At 46.1% G+C, this 21,224-nt stretch overlaps 1 protein-coding gene across 1 annotated transcript in view; it reads right to left on the reverse strand.

Annotated features, from left to right (window-relative positions):
* si:dkey-246g23.2 (solute carrier family 66 member 2) overlaps positions 1 to 21,224 on the reverse strand; it is a 49,147-nt gene that overhangs the window by 19,218 nt on the left and 8,705 nt on the right. Inside the window, exon 4 of the mRNA XM_035642629.2 lies at positions 703 to 919. Within this exon, the coding sequence (XP_035498522.1) occupies positions 703 to 919 (217 nt within the window). The remainder of the gene's footprint in view (positions 1 to 702; positions 920 to 21,224) is intronic.

Consider the following 21,224-nt stretch of genomic DNA (forward strand, 5'->3'; position numbering starts at 1 on the left):
TCACAGTCCTCCACCTGAGAGGCCAGCCAGTCTGCACATTTGGCCTTTGCACACACTGCAATAATCTCTCAACAAAAATAACCTGCATAATTGCAAGCCGACCATTTTGATCGCCCCGCTCCTTCACCCACCCTCTACTCCCTCTCTGCATTCAAGGTGACTTTGAATTCAATGTGGACACAGTCTAAAACCACAGGAAGTACCTTAAAATGCAGCATGTAATAGCTCCACGGAGAACAGTTGTTGGAAGGTTATGTGTTGATTCTATCAACTGATTTTAGATGTAGTATTAATCCTGCAACAGTATTATCATTTTCACTCACTCACTTCTACTTATTTACATAATTTGTGCAGCTTAAACTTGTGTGAGTGGGAGTGTTCATCACTAATAATGCATTTTCCCTTGTCAATTAAATAACTGTTTAGGACTCTGCCTTTAGGTTTATCCAATCTTTGACCTAGTGTTTTTACGCAGCTCCTAATGATTACAAATGACCTTATTAGCACATATATTAGCATATTTAGTTCATAAGAACATAAATTACGTGCACACCCTGGACATTGAGGTTAATGAGAGCACACTGCATGTGGCCTACCGGGCCCTTAACGTGAAGACGGCGTGGGAGTGTGTGCCGCTGCACGAGCACAGCGAGTTACGAGCCTCTCTGCGAAGCTCCGCTTGACCTCGGGCGCGCGCTTTACCTCATGCCTTTGGTGGAGCGGTTGTGGAAGTTTTGCAGCAGCTGCGGGAGGCCCAGCATGGCCTCGAACGTCACGGCCAGGGAGCCCAGCGCCTCCACGAACACGGGCGAGTCGAGCAGCAGCAGGGTGACCACGGCGCACAGCACGGTGAAGCCGAAGCAGAAGAGCAGGTAGTCCTCCAAGGCGCTCCACTGCCAGAAGTAGTGAAAGTCCAGATCTGGAAGTAAGGGGCAAAGCAAAGACACAGGGGGGGGGGGGGAGTTAGACTCCAGGCATTCATTCAGGCAAATATACACGGAATAGAAACATTTTGGGGGGATTTGAAAGAGAGGAGGTGGATACAGAAGAGCCTGATGATGGATTAAAGAAGCAAAGTAATAGTGAGGCGCTGTGTGTGTGTCTGTGTGTTTATGTGTGTGTGTTGCTGAAGGGTGCGGAGGTGCGTACAGTGTGTGCATCTGGAAACAGAAGAGCACTAGTGATGGACAGAGATTGAAAGCAGCGAGGGCGATGTAATGGGAAGGAAGAAAAAAAAGCTGGCGGGAGGGAAGAGCAGGGATGAGTGTTTCATTAAAGGATGCATGGAAATTCTGCAGAGACAGCACTCCGTGATCAATACTGTGCACATGCTTAAGTGACCGGAACAAAGATAAATGAGATTCTCGAAAAGGCTTTCAAAATTTCTATTACTTTGGAATAACCCCGGGTGCTTGGCGGGGCCACGCTGTACATTTAGAAAAGTTATTACCTGCAGTTTAAAGCGACACAACCGCTGGTGCGACTTTTACGAGGTACTGATAAATACGGAGACCACCACTGTCTAAAGCTGTTGTTTTCTTCTCTAAAGCAACTACTCAACTTGAATGGCGGATGAGGCCAGCACCGCCAAATATCAGGGTGTGACCTTGTATAATATTTTAAGAATCATAATGGTCCAGCTGTCTAAAACTACAGACCATCTTGCGATGGGATCAAACCATCCGTGACACACGAGTGGTCAGTCGGATGTTGGGGCTAATGGACGACCTCCCAAAGTGCAGAATCATCTCTCGAGCTGTTTTCAGACATGAACTCCGTAAAACGGCTGGAAAATTGGGTCTGGATATTTTTCCGGAGTTTGCCGTTCACATATGCAGACACACAGCAGGGGGTTTCCCCGAGCCCGATGCGTTCACAACAACGGGACATTTCCCTGCAAAGGGGGCGGCGCCTGCAGGATCAAAGCGCCCACTAGCTCGCCGCGAATCATCCGGATATTTTCCTGCTGTATTTTCGCCGGCGGGCTGGCAGGAGAAGTTGCCGGAAAATGTCTGCAGCAACAGTTGCTGACATTTGCGTTCTGACATACGAGCTCAACGTACCAGGAGTACTGACACTGCAGACAAAGCACAATCCTATGCTTGGCACCAGGGGTGTAGCACCTGGGTAGTCTGTCCCCCTCCACCCCCCCCCCCCCAGTTCAACGCCCGTGGTTCCCTTGCTATAGGGCCGCGTTCATCTTTATTTTCAGCCTTCATTTTTGATCCCAACTAGAACCGTTATGATGCTGTTGCGGCGACTTAACCTGTTCACAGACAGAAATCCTGTGCAGCAGCACTCGGCATCACCTCTGTGGCACTTCCCACTACTGCAAGTGTCTTCAGAACCACATTTGGCCATGATGACACACACACACACACATACATAGTAGGTCAAAACAAAACGCAGTTGTGACTTGTAATAACTTCTGTCCTCCTGGCCTCAGCAGGACTCCGCATGGAGGCCGGTTTCCGGAGCTGCCAGAGGAAAGCTTCTGAGAGGAAGCGTTAGGCTCGGTCCATCAACATTCCTGTCACCATCAGCCATGTCCTCAATGGACCATGATATGAGATGATAGACGATCTCTCATTGCTTATGTATGACCACGGAGCCGTGGAGACCAGCTGACGTCAGCTAAAGGGGATTGATGGCTGAATAAGAGCGTGTGGGGATTCAAGTGTGTCGCCGCGTGTATACGCGGAGCACCTGGCGCTCGCCGCGGGCCCGTTGCCGTTCTTTTTTTGTGAATACATGTATAGGCTTTATGAGCAAAATTATGCTCCAGTGTATATGTGTGTTCATCTGCATGAAGGTGTGTGTCTTTGAATATCTGTATAGATGAGGGGAACATTTTGCCGGCTCAGAGAGAGACGAAAAATCCTCTCAGACGAGGATATCATGGCTCCCTTCCCTTTGTTTAATGAGGCATTACTTTTGGAGCTGCATTTTTTATTACTGATTAATCTATGCATTATATTTTCTTATTAACCGATAAACTGTTTAATCTGTTAAACCGAAAGAAATGGGCCCTCGGGCTCCAAGACACACATCATGAATAACTGTGGCAACAACCCTGATTTGATTATACTCCTATATACTGTATCCCGTTTCTACTGTCTCTAGCTTTCTCCAGAGCTTTCAAGCATATCTCACAGTCTGTATTGGCAGATGGAGTTGCTCAGCCGTCTGGAGACTGGAATCAACTTGGAAGATTCAGATTCAGGCAAATAAGTGGCCCTTGGCTTAAAGTTAGTCTACGCAGTGTTAGCAGTTTAGGAGACGACTACTTTCAGGGTCAAAAATATTTTCAAATGCTACATTAAGGGCGGTGTTGCGTCATTTATTTTGGGACTGGCAAAAGCTAAAATTCCTGAACTATTCATTTCCTTGCGAGGACACAATGGGCAGACAACGAGTAACGGGGGCATGTGGGAAAGAATGTATCAGAGAGTTGTATGTCTGAAAAGGGCCTTATCGATTGATACCATCCCACATAATGTGAACACACACACACACACACACACACACACACACACACACACACACACACACACACACACACACACACACACACACACACACACACACACACACACACACACACACACACACACACACACACACACACACACACACACACACACACACACACACACACACACACACACACACACACACACACACACACACACACAGAGAGAGGTGGTGGCCGGGATGTCTCCCTTTCCACTCCAGTGACCTGCATCTGCTGTGGTGTCCTGGGACAGACTGAGTGAGACATCTCGCAGCGAGTGCAGCGTGGCGTGTTTGTGGCAAACAGCGAATGTGATTAATGGCTTTATTACCGAGAGCCACAAAAGACACATCGCCCAAAGCCGACTGCAGACACGCAAGGTGGGAGAGAACACACACACACACACATACACACACACACACACAGAGACACACACACACACACAGAAACAGAGTTCTCAGCTCTCACACACACACACACACAAACATCGACTCTCTGGACATGACTTATGTCTGTCCTCACCGACTACGACACACGGATCGAAGCCAAAAAATGTGAAGACGGAGAGCCAGCAGCCCCTCTTCACTCCTGATGCCCAGCAACATTAACACAACATCAGACCTTGAGACGACGCAGCCACGGGGCGGCTGGCAGAGGGAAGGGAAAGTGGCGAGAGTCAGGAGAGCGTGCACTTTCTCAGAAAACATGAACGGCCCCTTTCATTTTATTTATTTTGAACGAGTCCAAGGTGGAGCGGAATAAACATGCTGACGGCAGCGGCGAGGAGAGGAGAGGTATATCAAAACTGCTCTCAACTTTTCAGAGTATAAAACCTCCCTCTCTCTCTCTCTCTCTCTCACACACACGCACGCGCACGCACACGCACGCACACGCACGCACACGCACACGCACACGCACACACACACACACACACACACACACACACACACACACACACACACACACACACACACACACACACACACACACACACACACACACACACACAACTCTCTTATCCAATCTTCCAATCTGCAACCCCCCCCCCCCCCCCCCATCTACCCCATTCCGTCTCTCAGTTATACAGCCTTGTATGTTTACCTGCATAATCAAATTGGCCGGAAGGGTATAATGAGGAGAGAAAGCTATGTATGCATCATTCATGGAGTCATCTCTTTTATTTGTCCGCCTCTCCCAGCATGCATCCTCCTCAGCTTCCTTTCCCCTGACCGAGTCACTTCTTCAAAAAACATGTCCCCGCTTCACACTCACGTTGTAATGTCAGCCCGGGTTGGCAAACGCTGCGTGGCCTTTTCCCACACAGCATCCTCCTGTCTGGTTGAGGGCCACACTTCAAAGATCGTGCAGTGCCAGGAGGAGGCGAGGAGGGCGAGGAGGGCGCCTCTTTCTTCACTCAGATTCTCTGTTCGCTTTAAAGCCCACATGAGATCAAACAATTCAATTACGAAAAAACGGGAGAGGGAGCAGCCCTGAGGGTGTCAACAGCCGTGCACGAAGTTGCCCGTGATGTGAAGTGGCTCAGGCTGGATGAGTCGGTCGATTTGGCGTATGTCTACGGCCTCAGCCGTTCCAGCATTGTCAAGTTTTTTGTTTTCCGAATCGTTGGACGTTTACAGCCGTCTCGCGCGAGCTGCACAGAGGGAGGGAGAGGCCGATTAGAGATGGACGGAGGGGCTAAACTTGTGTTTCCCATTAGGCTGTGCAGAGAGAGCGGGAGCCTCCGAGGCAGAGGCGAGGACGTACGCTGACGGCTGGAGAGCATTGGAGATGTGCTCACGCGGCACAATCAGTCCACAGACAGGACGACTGCATTCAAGTATTTCAGCTGTAGTTTGCTGTTTGACATTCCTCGTGCTCAGCTCGCGGGGCTCATCTGAGAAGAGCTGAGGCCTTTTGAAGAAGGCGCCGGTTGTAATGGACAGGTAAGATTACTGTAATGGGTTTTTAGACATATATGTTCAAAAATGTCATAAAAACTAATCAAATGACTGATTTCCAAACCATACCATTTACCAGATCCAGAAATTGTCAACGTAAAAACTCCTTCCGATACGTCCCTGACAAACTTAAATAGGGACATGACACGTTTGCTGCAAACGTTTAGACCGACAGAGCGAAAGTCTCTGGACCAGTCCAAACCATCTCCGTGTCCATCAGATTGAACGGATGGTCTCTGCAGCAGACACACAACTTGGCTTACCGGCTGAAAGGGTTTGAGTGAAGGACAGAGAGGAAAGGGTCCGCTGCTGCTTGTGGCCCCCCTCCGTCTCCGTCAGCTCTCTGAATAATCCAAAAGCTTTTAAAGCAGTGGTGAGGATCATTTTCCTTTCAAGGGCCATTTCAATTTTTATAACCATGAGGGCCATGCTAAATTACTGAACACATACATCACACTGATGTCTCTAATGCGATGGCTGGTGCTGCTTTTCTTTGGCTAGGCATCTGATGTCAGATGGTAGTGAGGATGATTCGACGCGCAGCTGGCTTTCCAGGTTTGTGGCCTGTCAGACTTGACCCCCAATTTCCAAAAAATGGAAATAGGGGGCCAAAATGTCCCGATATGTGTCAGCAGAGTGAGAGCTCATCACTTTCAAGCTGCTCTCTGGGATTTAAAACAATTCAACTACGTCAAGTTGTCCTGATCACTTGGTGAACACGTATGTGATGGGAAAAGGCAGTCTGAGAGAGCCCCTAATACCTTATAATATCTGGTCTTTTGCTTAATATTAATATTAATACAAAAAAATGTTGTTGCACATTGACGATCCGTTAGCATGCATTAGCTGGGGGGAAAACCTATGTATGTAGGATTCAAGTGGCCTCGAGGTTGAACTTCTTGCCTGGGACCAATTTTGATAAACAGAAGGTTATGATCAATACTTTTCACACTACTGGACAAAAATGTCTGTATACCAAAACACGTGCACACACACGGGGGAATCAAAATATCCATTGTTATTGCTGTTCCTTTTAATTGCTTCTGTCTTCGTGGGGATACACAGGCCACGGAGGAATGGAGAATATTGTACATTGCATTGTGTATTTTGTGATTGGATTGGTTTCTCTTGAATTACTTTATGTTTAATAAAGATTTGATTTTGTTGCTTCACTGCCCAAGTTGTTTCTAAGGGCATCCTCTATTTTTTTATCTTATATAAGCAGTAGATTAACAGAGTGAAGTTGTTACAGAAGGCCACATAGTCCCTAACAGCACGGCAGTGGTCTTCAGAAGCTATTTTGTCACATCTGCCAAAACATAAATGCCTCCCTGCATCTCCTTATGCGCATCCATTCACATGGACAACAGGCACAACCATTTGCATAATTCTCTACAAAAAGTATTACAAAAGTTATTGATGCAGAAACATCATGAATGCAAGAGTCAGTTTAAAGTTGCTGACTTGAATGACTAACGGTGAAGTATTCTGAGTCTTTTATAAGAGGGTCCTGGCAACTGCATTGGCTATAAGCTGAGAGTTATGATGATATAGTGATATTAGGACAGTTAGCTTAGCACAATATCTGGACATTTACGTTGCACTCCAAATCCTAAAAATAATGTTAATTATCATGAAATAATAATTTTAGTATATTTTATTCAAATTCTCTCCTCTACAACTGCATTTTAATTTCATAATGCCAATTTGACAGTTACGTCGTCACTGATCTCTGCCCCCATTGCACCAATCATGTCCTGTAATGGCTCCACAACTGATACCAAATGTAGCCAACTAGCTCAAGTTAATATTAACACAAATCTCAAGCAGCTAATGAAAAATAAATACAGTGCAAAGACACAAGAAGCACCGTTAGCCGTACTTAGCTAAACTTGGCTAAAGATGCGACCTAGCTAAGGTAGCTAATTTGGCTTGAGAGCTTTGGGATTTTTTTGACTTGGCACCAGAAGAGCTAGCACTAGCAGATATATCTAGCTAATCAATTTAGCACTAGCTTGGCAGTGATAGCAAAGATGTTCCACAATTGGTTAAGATAACCATGTTATGAAGAGCAAAACAATTAAGTAATGTGTCCAGTTCCTCTAGCTGACGAAGCTAACTGAAATAGATTTCTTTGATATATTTCAAGTAAAAATATAATGTATTTAAGGAAAGCTGAAAATTAGTTAGACAAAAAAAGCTAAATAGGGATAAATGGATTCATGAAATTAAGATTTAAGAGAGGGAGAGAAAAATCGTCATGCTCTTTCGTCTGGAGTACTTTTTTCCCTCTGGGTTTCTGCCGCGTGTGCACTTCTCAAAGTGGGCCGCTTTGACCTTGCGACCTTGCTATTGAACCCTGACTGTGTTTTTCCACCGCTGATTGCCTGCTCCCTGAGTGCATGTGTGTGTTCGAGCCACTTGAACTATAGAGGGGGCTTAACTAATGAGCTCCGACGACCCAACACAACAGTGCTGTGACCACTCGACCTCTGCCATGTGCTAATGGTTTCCACATTCAAATTTGGTTGGTAAAACCCAAGATATACTGACGAGCTGCCAATGTTTTCATATTGAATCGTATTCCTTTACTGGCATGGGCTGCACCTTGACATTATACATTAGACATGAACTGGGAACCGCTCCAGTGTGATACTACTGTTAAAGGGATAGTTCAGTGATTTGGAAGTGGGGTTGTATGAGTTACTTGTAATGTAAGCGATGTCATTTAACGGAGTTTGGAGGGGAAATGGAAGAAGCGTAAGTCTGAGTCGCACTGTTGCAGAGGTGACAACCGAAAAACGTCTTTTTCGCCACATTTTCAAATGCTTACCTAATAAAAAGAATATCCGTTCAATTGTTCGCTGAAGGAGGTTTATTTTTTTCACTGTTTCAGTTCTACGCCAGACAGCCGGTTAAGTTTACACGATCTTATTCAAGCGTACTTCGGCCATGTATTTACTCTGCCAACTCGCCGCGGTAGCTTTAAGTCCAACTGTTGATTTTGTGATACTGCACCGGCGCAAGTTGGCGCAGTAATACCTGGCCGAAGTAGACTTGAAAAAACTTAAATAGCTGTCCTACCATCCTTTAGCGTACTATTGAAGGGATATATTTTTTTTTAGGTAACGTTTTAAAATGTGGTCCCCTCTGCAACAGTGGGACTGTGACTTACGCTACATCCACTTCTCCTCCAAACTCTGTTAAATGACATCGCTGATCACCATCTCCATAGGGGGACATATTAACTATGCATAAGTAACTCGTGCAACACCACTTCAAAATTCACAGAACTATCCCCTTAATGGATAGGTAGAGACAGACAATGGTGGAGATTGATGGCCCACACGAGTGCTTGTTTGTGTGCATCCTGACAGAATACCATGTATCAGTCGGTACGATGGCTACATGACTCCACAACTATCAACGTTTTGTTTCAGCTTCAGCTCCACTTGACAACTCTGGCATCCCGTCAAAACTCCCACAAACCACCACCAACATCCAATCTAACTTTAACATTCATGCACTGCTCTAGTGTACTCTGTCCAATTTCTGTCCCTCACAGTCACCGGCTGGCGCCTGCGGCTCGGAGATAAATGACAATGAGTGAGTCGGCATGCATAATATACATTCCCCCATCCATCACGGTACACTGGCCAGAGCTTCCTGCCATGAACAGGCGGCGGTGTCCATTCATGGGCTTTTGTAACACTGGACCGCTATAATTAAACAGTTGTGTCGAATACCTAGTGATCGTTTCATGATAATCTGATGTTATTCAGTCAGTTATAATTAAAAGGTTTTTTGTTTGAATAGCCTGGCGCAATACATAACAGTGGAGCACAGTGGACATCGATCATCAGTTTAATTATTTTGCATATATTTGCATATCATGATAGACAAAGATATAGAACACTTTATTAATTTCAATTGAAATTCTAGCAACGAGAATACTACCCAAGTTGAACAGCAGCGATTTGTCCATCGGCAGAGGATTAATTGGATACAATAAGAAAAAAAATTTTTTAATGATTATTTGAAAGAAATAATAAGAGTAAACCGAATATCCTCGGGCTTTGATCTGTTTGGCGGACAACAATGACTTATGACGACCTCATCTTGGGCGATGGGAAGTTATAGATTCCAGTTCTAATGACATTTACAGACAAAATTATTTCCTGAATAATAAATGATCAAAAATAATTGGTAGTGGCAGCCTCATAGCACATAAATATAAAATAAACAAACTCTCTTTCTCATACAAACACATCAGACCTGTCAGACGGGCCATTTTAAGCACCCGGGATAAATCCCAGTGCATCGGTAGGGCCAGCCAGAGGACATCAGAGGATCCATAAAGTTTTTATGATCCTCTGCAGACAGGCACAACTCGTCGGCACACACACTGTTCCTCTTTGTGAAGCTAGTTGTCATCCGGGACGTGCACATGACAGTTTGCTTTGTGAATCTTGTTACAGTGCACCAGGTCTCGAGAACCTTGTCGGTTCTCCTTCGCCAGAAGCAGAGACGACCCATGAAGGCCCCAAATCTCTGCGCCCTTTCAACACTGACTTCTATCTTAGCTATGATCCCTTTCCATTTGCCCTCTCGCCCTTTCAGTAACAACACCTCCCCCGACTCTACATCTGTGCAGTACTGTAAGTTCTACTAAGCAGAGAAAGTCCAAAGAATAAAAAGGCCCATCACAGGCAGCCCTTCACTTGTTCCGACAGCAGGCTTATAAGCCTGTATACCTTCTCTTGCATACCAAATCCCTAAATGTCTCAAATCGTTTCAAGATCACACAACATCCAGTGTGTCTGCAGGTGGTTCGGCCTTAAGACACGGCAGTTTTCCTTCTTTGAAGTTCACCGCTTGTTCGAGATTTGCCGTCTGCAGCAAAAATGAAAGTTTGACGTTTCAAAGGAAGCACTGTTCTTCCGTTTCTCACTTTTCAAAGGTTGTTCTGCACGATGACTGAGCAGACGCGTCTTCTGCCTATCGCTGTAGGTTGATGAGCTCTTATCAAGCGATATTCATCTCTGCCCGTAATGGGCATTGTTCTACCCAGTTTCTCAAAATCCTTAAGAAATCATTTTTGCTCGCAGAAGACTTGAAAGACCCGGACGGACTGATCTGCCTCTCTCTTCCACCAGCGGTAGAACAATGACTCGAGCAACATCAAGAGGCAACGCATCTCTGGCCTCACTAGCACTTTCAGCCAGTGTTGGCAGCTCCTGCTGTCAGACTACACTGAGCTGGGGCTGTGAAAGCCGTTTGGCTAGAAGAACATCAGGGCACAGAGCTGACACTGAGACAGAAAGTCTGCTCTGACTAGAGCCAGACTGATACATCGGTTGGCAGATAAAATCCACCCGGCATGAGCCTTTCACAGACAAATATCCGTATTGGCGTGTCTGTTTGCCGATATTCACCGATATTAAAACTTTTATTTTACAGAATAAACAATGCAGAAAAGATGTGCATTTAGTTTTTGGGGTTTATTTTCTTAATTCACGTTGTGTACATTTTGTTTAATTTGTGTTTTCTTGTTATTTATAATGAAGTTCATGCTTAGACTGTAAAACATCAAACCTCAAATATATTTCTTTACATTAGGGTAATTTTTTTTAGTTCCTGATATCGGTATCACTGCAGAAATTAGTAGGGCTCTAGTTTCTAACCCCCTCGATTGTTACAATGAATGTGCAATAACCAAGTGTGCAATATTTATATTTAGTCTCCATGTGCAACTATTGCTACTGCTCTGTATATAGTATTTATGTACCATTTTTAATTAATGTTATTATTTTGTTATATGTTGTACATACTAACACTTTTTGTCAATTTCTTCCTATATTCTTCTGTCCACTTTCCCCATTGTGGGACGAATAAAGGTTTATCTTATCTTCTCTTATCTTAACTTCAACACAATTAAATCCATAAATATATAATCTGGCTCCACTCCAACATACTGGATTAGAAATGAAATAACTATGAGATTTTTGTGCTGGTTAGAATGAAATTCTAATATTTAACACCACTGAGGCATTTTGTCCTTCAAATGATAACAGACCTGATCAAGGCCCATTGTTATAGAGCAACAATACATTTGCTTGACTACATTTTTTTTCTCCCTCCTCTGATTATAGCAGACTTAAAAAAGGGGTGGGGGGGTGTTGGAAAGCTGCTGGACAATGGAGCTGCAGTGACCTTGGCGCTGAGGAGGAGGGAGAGTGGAGCCGAGGACGTGAAGCATCACAGGAGAACTCCACCTTTCCTCTCACATGCTGAGGCGAGGATGGCAGAGACAGAGGAGGAGGAAGAGATCAAATGAACCACACTTCTGCTCTCTCGCTCTCTGTCTCGACTCACACAGACACGCGTCGTGACGTCGGTGTAAACACCGTACAGCACATATAAACAACGGTAAGCACACACTGTTTCCATCCTCGTCTCCTTTCCATCCAGCACACGCTCACGTTGTCAAAGTTAAGACTGGCTCTCTGTGTGTGTGTGTGTGTGTGTGTGTGTGTGTGTGTGTGTGTGTGTGTGTATGTGTGTGTGTGTGTGTGTGTGTGTGTGTGTGTGTGAGAGTGTATGAGAGTGTGAGAGTGTGAGAGTGTGTGTGTGTGTGTGTGTGTGTGTGTGTGTGTGTGTGTGTGTGTGTGTGTGTGTGTGAAGGTGAGCCGCTCTGATAACAATCGGCCGTTGACCAGATGGGAGAGTCGGGAGGTCCAGATAAGGACACGGCACCGCAGGGGGCGGGGATCCAAATTATTCAGGGCGGACACATTATCAATGGGAGGGGTTCTTGCTACAGAGATGAGCAAGTGTAAATCAAAGATAAGGCAAGTGGAAAACAAAGTCAAAAAGCTTTCCCTGATCAAACAATGTGACCTTCACATGCAGAGATACTGAGAATGAATTTTCTATTCAGGCTTACAGAGTTCCCGAAATGCAAGTTTGATATTCTTCACAAAGCCAATGGCTTAACATGATGTAATCATTGTGTTCAGACGAGTGTGCGCCGAGCTTCCATAGAAACAGAGTGAAATATAAATATATGACGGTATGACTGCAATTTTTTTTCATGGAAAACGTTTCTTAAATCTGCATAAAGGAACTATATTACAGTGTGGTTAGGGATGTAAATCTTTGAGCAGTCCTCTGCATTTCCTGCTTAGTCACAGTGCTGGGAATGTTCTTGTGGAAGCATGTTATTATATGTACAGTAAATGAATACGCATCCTGGATCAAACTGATCTAAAGATGGCGGGGTGTGGGAGAATAGTCACAATAGGCAGTGTGACAGTGGGATAATCTGCCGTTTCAGTGCTAAAAGCAACATAAAGAAACTGCGCACGGCGCAAAATTTTCTACAACCTACACATGACTGACACTGACTTTACATGCACACGGAAACGGCGGCTTCATTTTCTGCTCGAGCGACGCGCGGGAAACTGCAGAGCGTGATGAAATAACTGAAACTGTTGAGCGGTCGCAGGGATCACGTGACATGTACATGTTTCTCTCCTGCAACAAATATGATATATATATATATATATACACACACACACACACACACACACACTGAACAGACAGCAAAGAAAAGGAACCTGTGGGTACGATTACCTCATCACTCAGTCTGAATCCACAGTAATTAGCTCGGCAGCGGCTCATTAAAAGTCATCATTTAGATAAAAGGTCCATTGACCTTCCTCCCGACTACAACTGGCCACGTTCCTTTGTCCTTTGTACTTACGGCCAAAGATTAAAATATCACTACATTTTTTCCAATACACAAGTCTGCAACACTGTTATTGACAATCGATGAGTCACTGAGCCATTTTTCTATTCGCGTTTGAATAGCTGGCACGGCAACATCTCTGGAGAATGAAGACAAAACAATACAAGAACACAATTGGCCGACATAATGACTGCCAAGGGAGGATGCTGAGCAGCTGCGCAGAATGGGTTCAGATCCAACATATGAAGCTGCTAATTTGAATCTGTGAAAGGAAGAACGTTGATTATACTGTAGCACGAGCATCAAGAGGTGCAGGCGACCGACGGCAGCACTGATGATGATACAACTCATACTGTTCACAATCACTTTACAATAAATGTGGGGGTCACAGATGGCTAAATGTGTGCGCGGCGGATTACGTTAACATGACGCGTGACGTCCACGGGGGAAGGAAGGGAGGTGTCAGTGGGGGTCCCGGGCCTTGTTGATGAGGCTGACGGCAGAAGGAGGAGGAGCAGGAGGCGGGACATGGACTGCTGCTCACTGGTTGACAAACTTTTTCCAGAAAAAACGCCACAAAGAGAGACACGACGACTGTTAACGCCGTTTGACGTCACATGCATCTCACAAACATCGAGATGACGCGACTCATCCATAGAAATATTTGAAGGCACTTCAGGTCGTTCTTTTTTTTGTTGTTGTCGTGGGAGTTTCTCGTCTTTTCGGCGTTTGCCTCTATGCACCGTGACGCGGATAGAAGATGATCGGAGAATCAGCAAACATGCCGTTGCCGTGGCGTTGCATCAGTATTAGACGGAGATTTACAGTGTGGGGAAGCGACGAGGGGAATTAAATGGGGAAAAGAAAGAGCCGTGTGAAAACGACAGACAACAGAGATGCAGAGAGAGAGAGAGAGAAAGAGAGAGATGGCTGCTTCTGAGGAGAGACTGAAAAATTGTTTCTACATCCGGCAATATTCTTGCAATGTTCTTCCCTGTGACATTAGATCATCGTTCCACTGTGCCGCCAGCTCCGCCGTCTGTGACATTCAGGAAATGGGGAAACGTTCTACATCGGTACGTTTCTTTGGACGCCTTCAGTAAATAGAATAATCTGTGGAGCGATCGTGCCCTTGACTGCATTCAGAATGGCCTTTGGGTTTCCAGTTTATTTAAATGCAAAAATATCACCGCATTCCTCCCAACTCAAATAAATATGTGATAATTTAGCTTTTCCTCCGTCCTCGTGCAGGGGTCTGCCAAATGTTTTATTGTTTCATGGACTGATGTTGGAGCATGGAACGCTGTCCACTTAGTGCCCCATGAGTCAGTTGGGATGAATGTAAGGGCAGCCGCCGTACGCTCGGAGCTGCAGTGAGATGAGTTTACAAGGACCTGCAGGTGGCGCAAACTTTAGGTGTATTAATTTAATATCACTCCGCAGCTTTTTGTTTTTGCTCTGGTTGTTATTCAAAATGTATTTAAATAGCACCTTTTAAAAAAGAAGACAATGTAATAGCAGCGAGTATAAGAAGACGACGTCGCATAAAAGCAGATAAACACAAATGAGAAGGAATAAAGCAATACATAATAACTAGTTTTTAAAAAAAGGACATGAAGGCCTCTTTTTTAAAGAAGTCACTGAATCTGCACGACTCGTTCTGAAGCCGAGGAGCACCGGATGTCACCTTTACACTCAAACGCAGATTGAGGAGCGGCCGGAGGGGCCGAGGATCTGAGGCTGCGCGCCGGCTCATAGAGGGGCCAACGTTCCTGATGGGAAAAAAACCTGATCGGTAAAATCTTTAAATCAGTGCTAAACCGAACGAGGGAGCAAGTGGACACAAGTCAAGGTTTGGGAGCGGATTCTGACAATCAGACGCTGTAGATATTTTTCTAGCCAGTTATTATTATTATGTGTGTGTGTGTGTGTGTGTGTGTGTGTGTGTGTGGTGAAGGTCTGAGGGCAGTCCTTCAGGCGCCGGCGCTCTCAGGTGAGCACGGCGCGACGTGCTGCGGACGAGTCGGAGGACGTTCGTGCGTCACGGATTGGCACAGCGCCGGGGGGCATCGACGTCTCCAATAAGGGCCAGCGGCAGAGCAAGCACCCGGCTGCGTCCCCTGCTGCACCGCGCTGTACACGCAGCCGCGGGCTCCCGTTCTTCCAACGAAACATATCACCCCAGAAAGTTTTGAAAACTTTATTATGCGAGTATTTATCCCTCGAGTGACTCGTGACCGTGGCTCGGAGGATTGACTGACTCCAACAGGCGCAGACGAATGCATTTGGCCAATTATCCTCTGTAATAAGGAAAAATACGCCAATTAAGAAAATCACGTCTCTTCCACCAGCGGTGCAGTTAGTGAGGCTCTTTCCTTCGGGGCGTGGGCTGCTTATGATTATTTTATGTCTGCGTGCGAGGAACAGACAGTTTTCACCTCAATAAGCGAGCCGGAGGGGTTTTTTTGGGGGGGGGGAGTTTGACTCCTCTTGTCGCATGAGGTCCGATCAGAGGCTCCGATCACTTCGGCTCGATGAGGGAGCGACGACGTTCAAACCTCACAGGGATCTGCGCTCACCACGGCCGCCTCCTTGACACGGCCGAGTCAAGGAGCCGTGTGCGGTAACACCCGCCCGAGTCACCGGACGCTCCCGCTCATCCCACGCGCACCGCCGGAGGACGCCTACAGTTATTAATCGGCGGCATCGGCTCGCAAACCGCTCAATGTATTCAAGTCTTAGAGTCGTCGTTCTGCCTTGACGGCGTGAATCTCTTTGAAACGGCCAAAATCTTTAAAACTCACAAACCGTTTGTTGCTTCCCTCACTTCGGGGGATTGTTTGTGGAGCAGACGATGAGGAGAAACAATCCTCCAAAAATGTGAGGAACAAAGAGTAGCGGTGTACATATACTAGATAATGAAGATCTAATGGAAATAGACGTTAAAAAAAAATGTCAATGACCGTGTGTGTGTGTGTGTGTGTGTGTGTGTGTGTGTGTGTGTGTGTGTGTGTGTGTGTGTGCGTGAGCGCGCACCTGCGAGCAGCTGCCCTGCAAGGACATAACATATTTAAATATTTAAAATCTACTCATTAGAGAAATTATGCTTTGGGAATTTGTAAATTAATGTGGTCCTTGGTTTGTGGCTTCGGTAATCATGGCAGCAGGGCCACGCTGCAGCCGAGTGGGCTGCGCTTTGCTGTCAGAATGCGATAGCAGATAGCAAAAAAAAAGAGAAAAGAGTAAAAGACTGAATGGCCCATCGCAGGCGTAGTGGTTAGCACTTTTCGCCGCACAGCAAGAAGGTTCTGGGTTCGAACCCCGGTTCAGACCAACCAGGGCATTTCAGTGTGGAGTTTGCATGTTCTCCCCGTGTATGCGTGGGTTCTCTCCGGGTTCTCCGGCTTCCTCCCACAGTCCAGAGACATGCAGAATGGGGTCAGGTTCATTGGAGACTCTGAATTGACCGTAGGTGTGAACGTGAGAGTGAATGGTCGTCCGTCTCTGTATGTGGCCCTGTGAAGGGCCAGGGTGTACCCCGCCTCTCGCCCAATGTCAGCCGGGATTGGCTCCAGCCCCCCCGCGACCCTTAAATGGATAAAGCGGTAGACGATGGATGGATGGATGGATGGATGGATGGATGGATGGATGGATGGGTGGATGGACGGACGGATGGATGGATGGATGGATGGATGGGTGGATGGGTGGATGGGTGGATGGATGGATGGATGGATGGATGGATGGATGGATGGGTGGATGGACGGATGGATGGATGGATGGCCCATCGCATGTGAGGAGTTGGGGACAGAAGAAAATCGTGCAGGATCAAGAGTATAAAGTCATGGCATTGTGATCTTTGGATGACGAAGCAGATCAAACACTGTTGATGTAATAATAACAGGTGGTTTGGTTATTTAAAAAAGCGACGAGACTCATTTTTTCATGAGCTTCTTGGTGCAGATACTGTGGTCATGGTTGAAAAGTACAAAGTTTACTCGGTTCGTGACGCCATCCAGGATGTTCCTGGCTCGCACGCGAATTTTGACAAGCGTTGGGCAGAGTGCACGCAGACCGACAACACCCAAGTGAAATGTAAGCCTGTCGTGAAGATATGTCATTGAAATGAATTGGCGACGGATGATATGACGTACAGCCGACGGCGTTGTCAATTAAAGTGATGCTCAGCGTCAAGACAGAGACGCTGCTGCTGAATATTAGCCAGCCGCGATAGTGGCGAGTGTGTGTGTAAAATATTCATGAGAAAAGACAGCGTCGAACACAAATGGAGAAATGTAACAATCTCCAATGTACTGTAATAGAAACGGAGGTACAGACTCTGTGGACAGATTGTGTCACCGCGATAGCGCCCAGAAAACTTCAAATATTACAGAATTAATACTACTTGGGGACGGGGTTCGGCTGTGGCTCAGGAGGTGGAGCGGGTCGTCCACTATGCTGAGGGCCGGTGGTTCGATTGCCGACCCCGTCCACTCAACATATCAAAGTTTCCTCGGGGCAACACTCTGAACCCCAGTGTCTGCGTGACATGCATTTCAATGGACAAAGCGTTAAGCTACAGAATGTGTGAGTATGTGAGTGTGTATGTGTGTGTGTGTGTGTGTGTGTGTGTGTGTGTGTGTGTGAGTGTGAGTGTGTGAGTGTGTGTGTGTGTGTGCGTGTGTGTGTGTGTGTGTGTGTGTGTGTGTGTGTGTGTGTGTGTGCGTGTATGTGTGAGAAGGGGTGAATGTCAACTGTTCCGAGTGATCGATAAAGACTAGAAGAGCGTTACGTGACCGCGGTCCATTTAGCATTTGCACGTGAAACAGAAAGAATCTTGGAACATGTTCCAGCTTTTCCAGCGCCACTGCCGGGATACTTGAGAAACAACCGAAGCATTATCTATACATTTGGTGATAAATATACCGATGTCAGCGAAAGTAGGAAATCATTTTTGAAAAGATATTTCTAAGACAGACAACTCTGCCATATTGAACAAGCTGAGTCTTACAAATCGACTGCACAGTCGCTCAGGAGGTATCGACTGTTCGGTTAGCAGACATCTGGCCGCCTGACACTGTATCTGGACGTCTTAATCCACACGACCGATACACACACACACACACACAGAATCTGGCACCCGGACACTAAAACAGATGTGCAACATGCCCCGAGACTCTTGTCACACACTCAAATAAGGTACACACACACATAACAGATGGGTGTCTTTATACACACACACGCACACATACACACATAACAGATGGGTGTCTTTATACACACACACGCACACGCACACACATAACAGATGGGTGTCTTTACACACACACACACACACACACACACACACACACACACACACACACACACACACACACACACACACACACACACACACACACACACACACACACACACACACACACACACACACACACACACACACACACACACACACACACACACACAGGTTATTTAAATGAGATGGATGGTGATAGATGGTGTCTTGTGTGTCAGTTCTTCTCTCTGGCGCTAGTCTAATGAGGCGACACACTCGTGCCCGACTAACCCGACCAATTCCACAGGGTCAAAGGCAAAAATTCATGAAAGACTCACAGACCCACATCCATAAATAACCACGGGGGGTACCGGGGCAGACCCCCAGAGAGAGAGAGAGAGGGAGGGAGGCTGAGAAATTTGCCCAGCATTAAATCTAATTTTCCATTTGAATGTCTGATGTGACCTTTTCTGGACAAGGTGGGTCGGTCAGGAACAAATCACGCTTACCATGAAATACCTAACCATGAATAAATCATGCTCGGAAAACTAGAAAAATATATGCAGTCCGCGACACCGACTCGCCGGGTGGACCCGCGGGGAAAGGTTATTCATTAGATTCAAAGAGTCATAATTGTGTTTTCTCGTGTTTCAGCACATTCCCTACAAACCGCCCGCAAACCTACAAATGTCATATTCTTTGTAGAATACTTACATTCCATACATCGTTGAATGATTTCCATCCGCCAAACCCTTCGGTTTATTACTCGGGGTCCTTGGTGTTTTTTGTCGCCCCTCAACTTTCCCCGGCGGTATATGATTTTTACCGGCGGGTTTAAAAAATAACACGCTTCATGGAGCCGTCAGTCACTGGCAGTGGAACCAGAAACCATTCAGTTATGATTTTCCATTTTTCCTTATTCATTTTGTCCACATCATGTGAAGCACTCAAGGTACATGTCGTTTCTTTTGTGCTGCGTTTCTTATAATATTTGTTATTATTTTTCTCACATTGGGGGAACAAATTGAATTCTGTGAACAACATCAGAAACAAAAATAGCAAACGTTAACATTAATAACAAATATTAAACATCCCCTTTTTCAAATTCTCCCTCCTGAGGAGAAGCTGATTATGACTTCTGAGGCTTAAGTCTTTTTTTTTTCTCTTTTTTTTGACAGGTTATTCGTCGGACACATTATCTCACATTCAGGACATGAGACATGTTTCGCAGCAGCCCGTGACAGCTGCATTGTAACATCCTAAGCCATCGCACACGACGAGGCCCGATACAGCGTTAATGCTTCCAACATGTCGCCACTCCTGCCGCTATAATTACACTTAAAAGTCACACAGAAGAAACACAAACAACTTCCTCAATCCAAACGGCGGTTACAAAACTTATCTGTGGTTTCAGAAAAGGCTTGCACACTGCAGCTCTTCTGAAAGAAAAAGATACAAATACATCTCCACCAATGCTCCCTCGGAGGCAGGTTATTCTATTTGCATTTTCTTATAATATTCGAACTAATCCAATACGCACGTCCGCTAATAAAGCAGCCGTCACCTACCTGACTTCATTTGACTTGCTAATTAAACCTCACGCCGTTATCAGGGGGTTTCATTAAACACACTTGACGAACAGCGAAGAGGAAACACTTCTCTGTGCAGTGTACGATATGTAAATGCAATTGGCCGGGTCGCTCAGCCTCCGTGTGTGTGTGTGTGTGTGCGTGTGCGCGTGCACGTGCATGCGTGCGTGCGTGCGTTACACCTGATTCAGCCCGCTGCAGTGCCGCGGCCGCCTGAGCGTTGCAGATAAGGGTCAGTGGCAGAGTCATCATCTGCACTGCGCCAGTCAGTGATTACATTACTGTGACGACACACACGGGCCAAACTCGGAAGCGAATGCAAATGCAACACACACACACACACACATATATATATATATATATATATATATATATACGGTATATGGAAATCTACAGGCTCACTGAACCTGCCGATGAGAAGCAAAAGGGGAAATAACAACAGCTTCACCTTTGAAAGTGGCACAACTCACTAATCGTGCACTTGACTTAACCCTGAGTAAGTTGGACCTCTCGTCATCAGCGGGGGGCCCGTGGGCCCGCAGAGGGTCTCCGTTTTACACAAAGGCCCTTTTGCAAGGATGATCAAATGGCCGCCACGCTGCACGTTGTTGTTTGTCAACTTTGCCAAGGAGGCTGTGTTTTCATCGCCTGTCAGCAGGATGACTTACTGCCGAGGACGGGGCTTGACACAGGGAATGACACGTTACATTTCGGAGCAGGTCGGCAGGTTAACGCGCCATCAGACGAGCGGGGCCACGTCGAAATATTCAATCGTCTCGTCTTGATAAAACAACGGGGGGGGGGGGCCTGAGAGAGAGAAAGGTCACCGCCGCGCCAAGTGAACAGTGTCAAACGCAGGGCGAAGACGGAGAGGACGAGAATGGAGAGACAAATGACTGCGAGGGAGAAGACGCCGTGGACAGATCAACTCGAATCCGGCGTGTCTGTTAAGCCGGAAAGATGTTCTCTGTTTTTAAATGGTGCGATGATTTGGAACGACATTTTTAAAACTATCCACGCTAACGTCGGCGACAAAGTCCCACCTCGTGCAAGGATTTCTTTTTGCTCGTTACCTCATTGGGAACCCATCCCACGTGTCTGAGTGATCTCCCATCACCACCAGCCTGTCTCCTGATGG

This window comes from Scophthalmus maximus, chromosome 7, assembly GCF_022379125.1.
Source record: "Scophthalmus maximus strain ysfricsl-2021 chromosome 7, ASM2237912v1, whole genome shotgun sequence".
Classification (NCBI taxonomy): Eukaryota; Metazoa; Chordata; class Actinopteri; order Pleuronectiformes; family Scophthalmidae; genus Scophthalmus; species Scophthalmus maximus.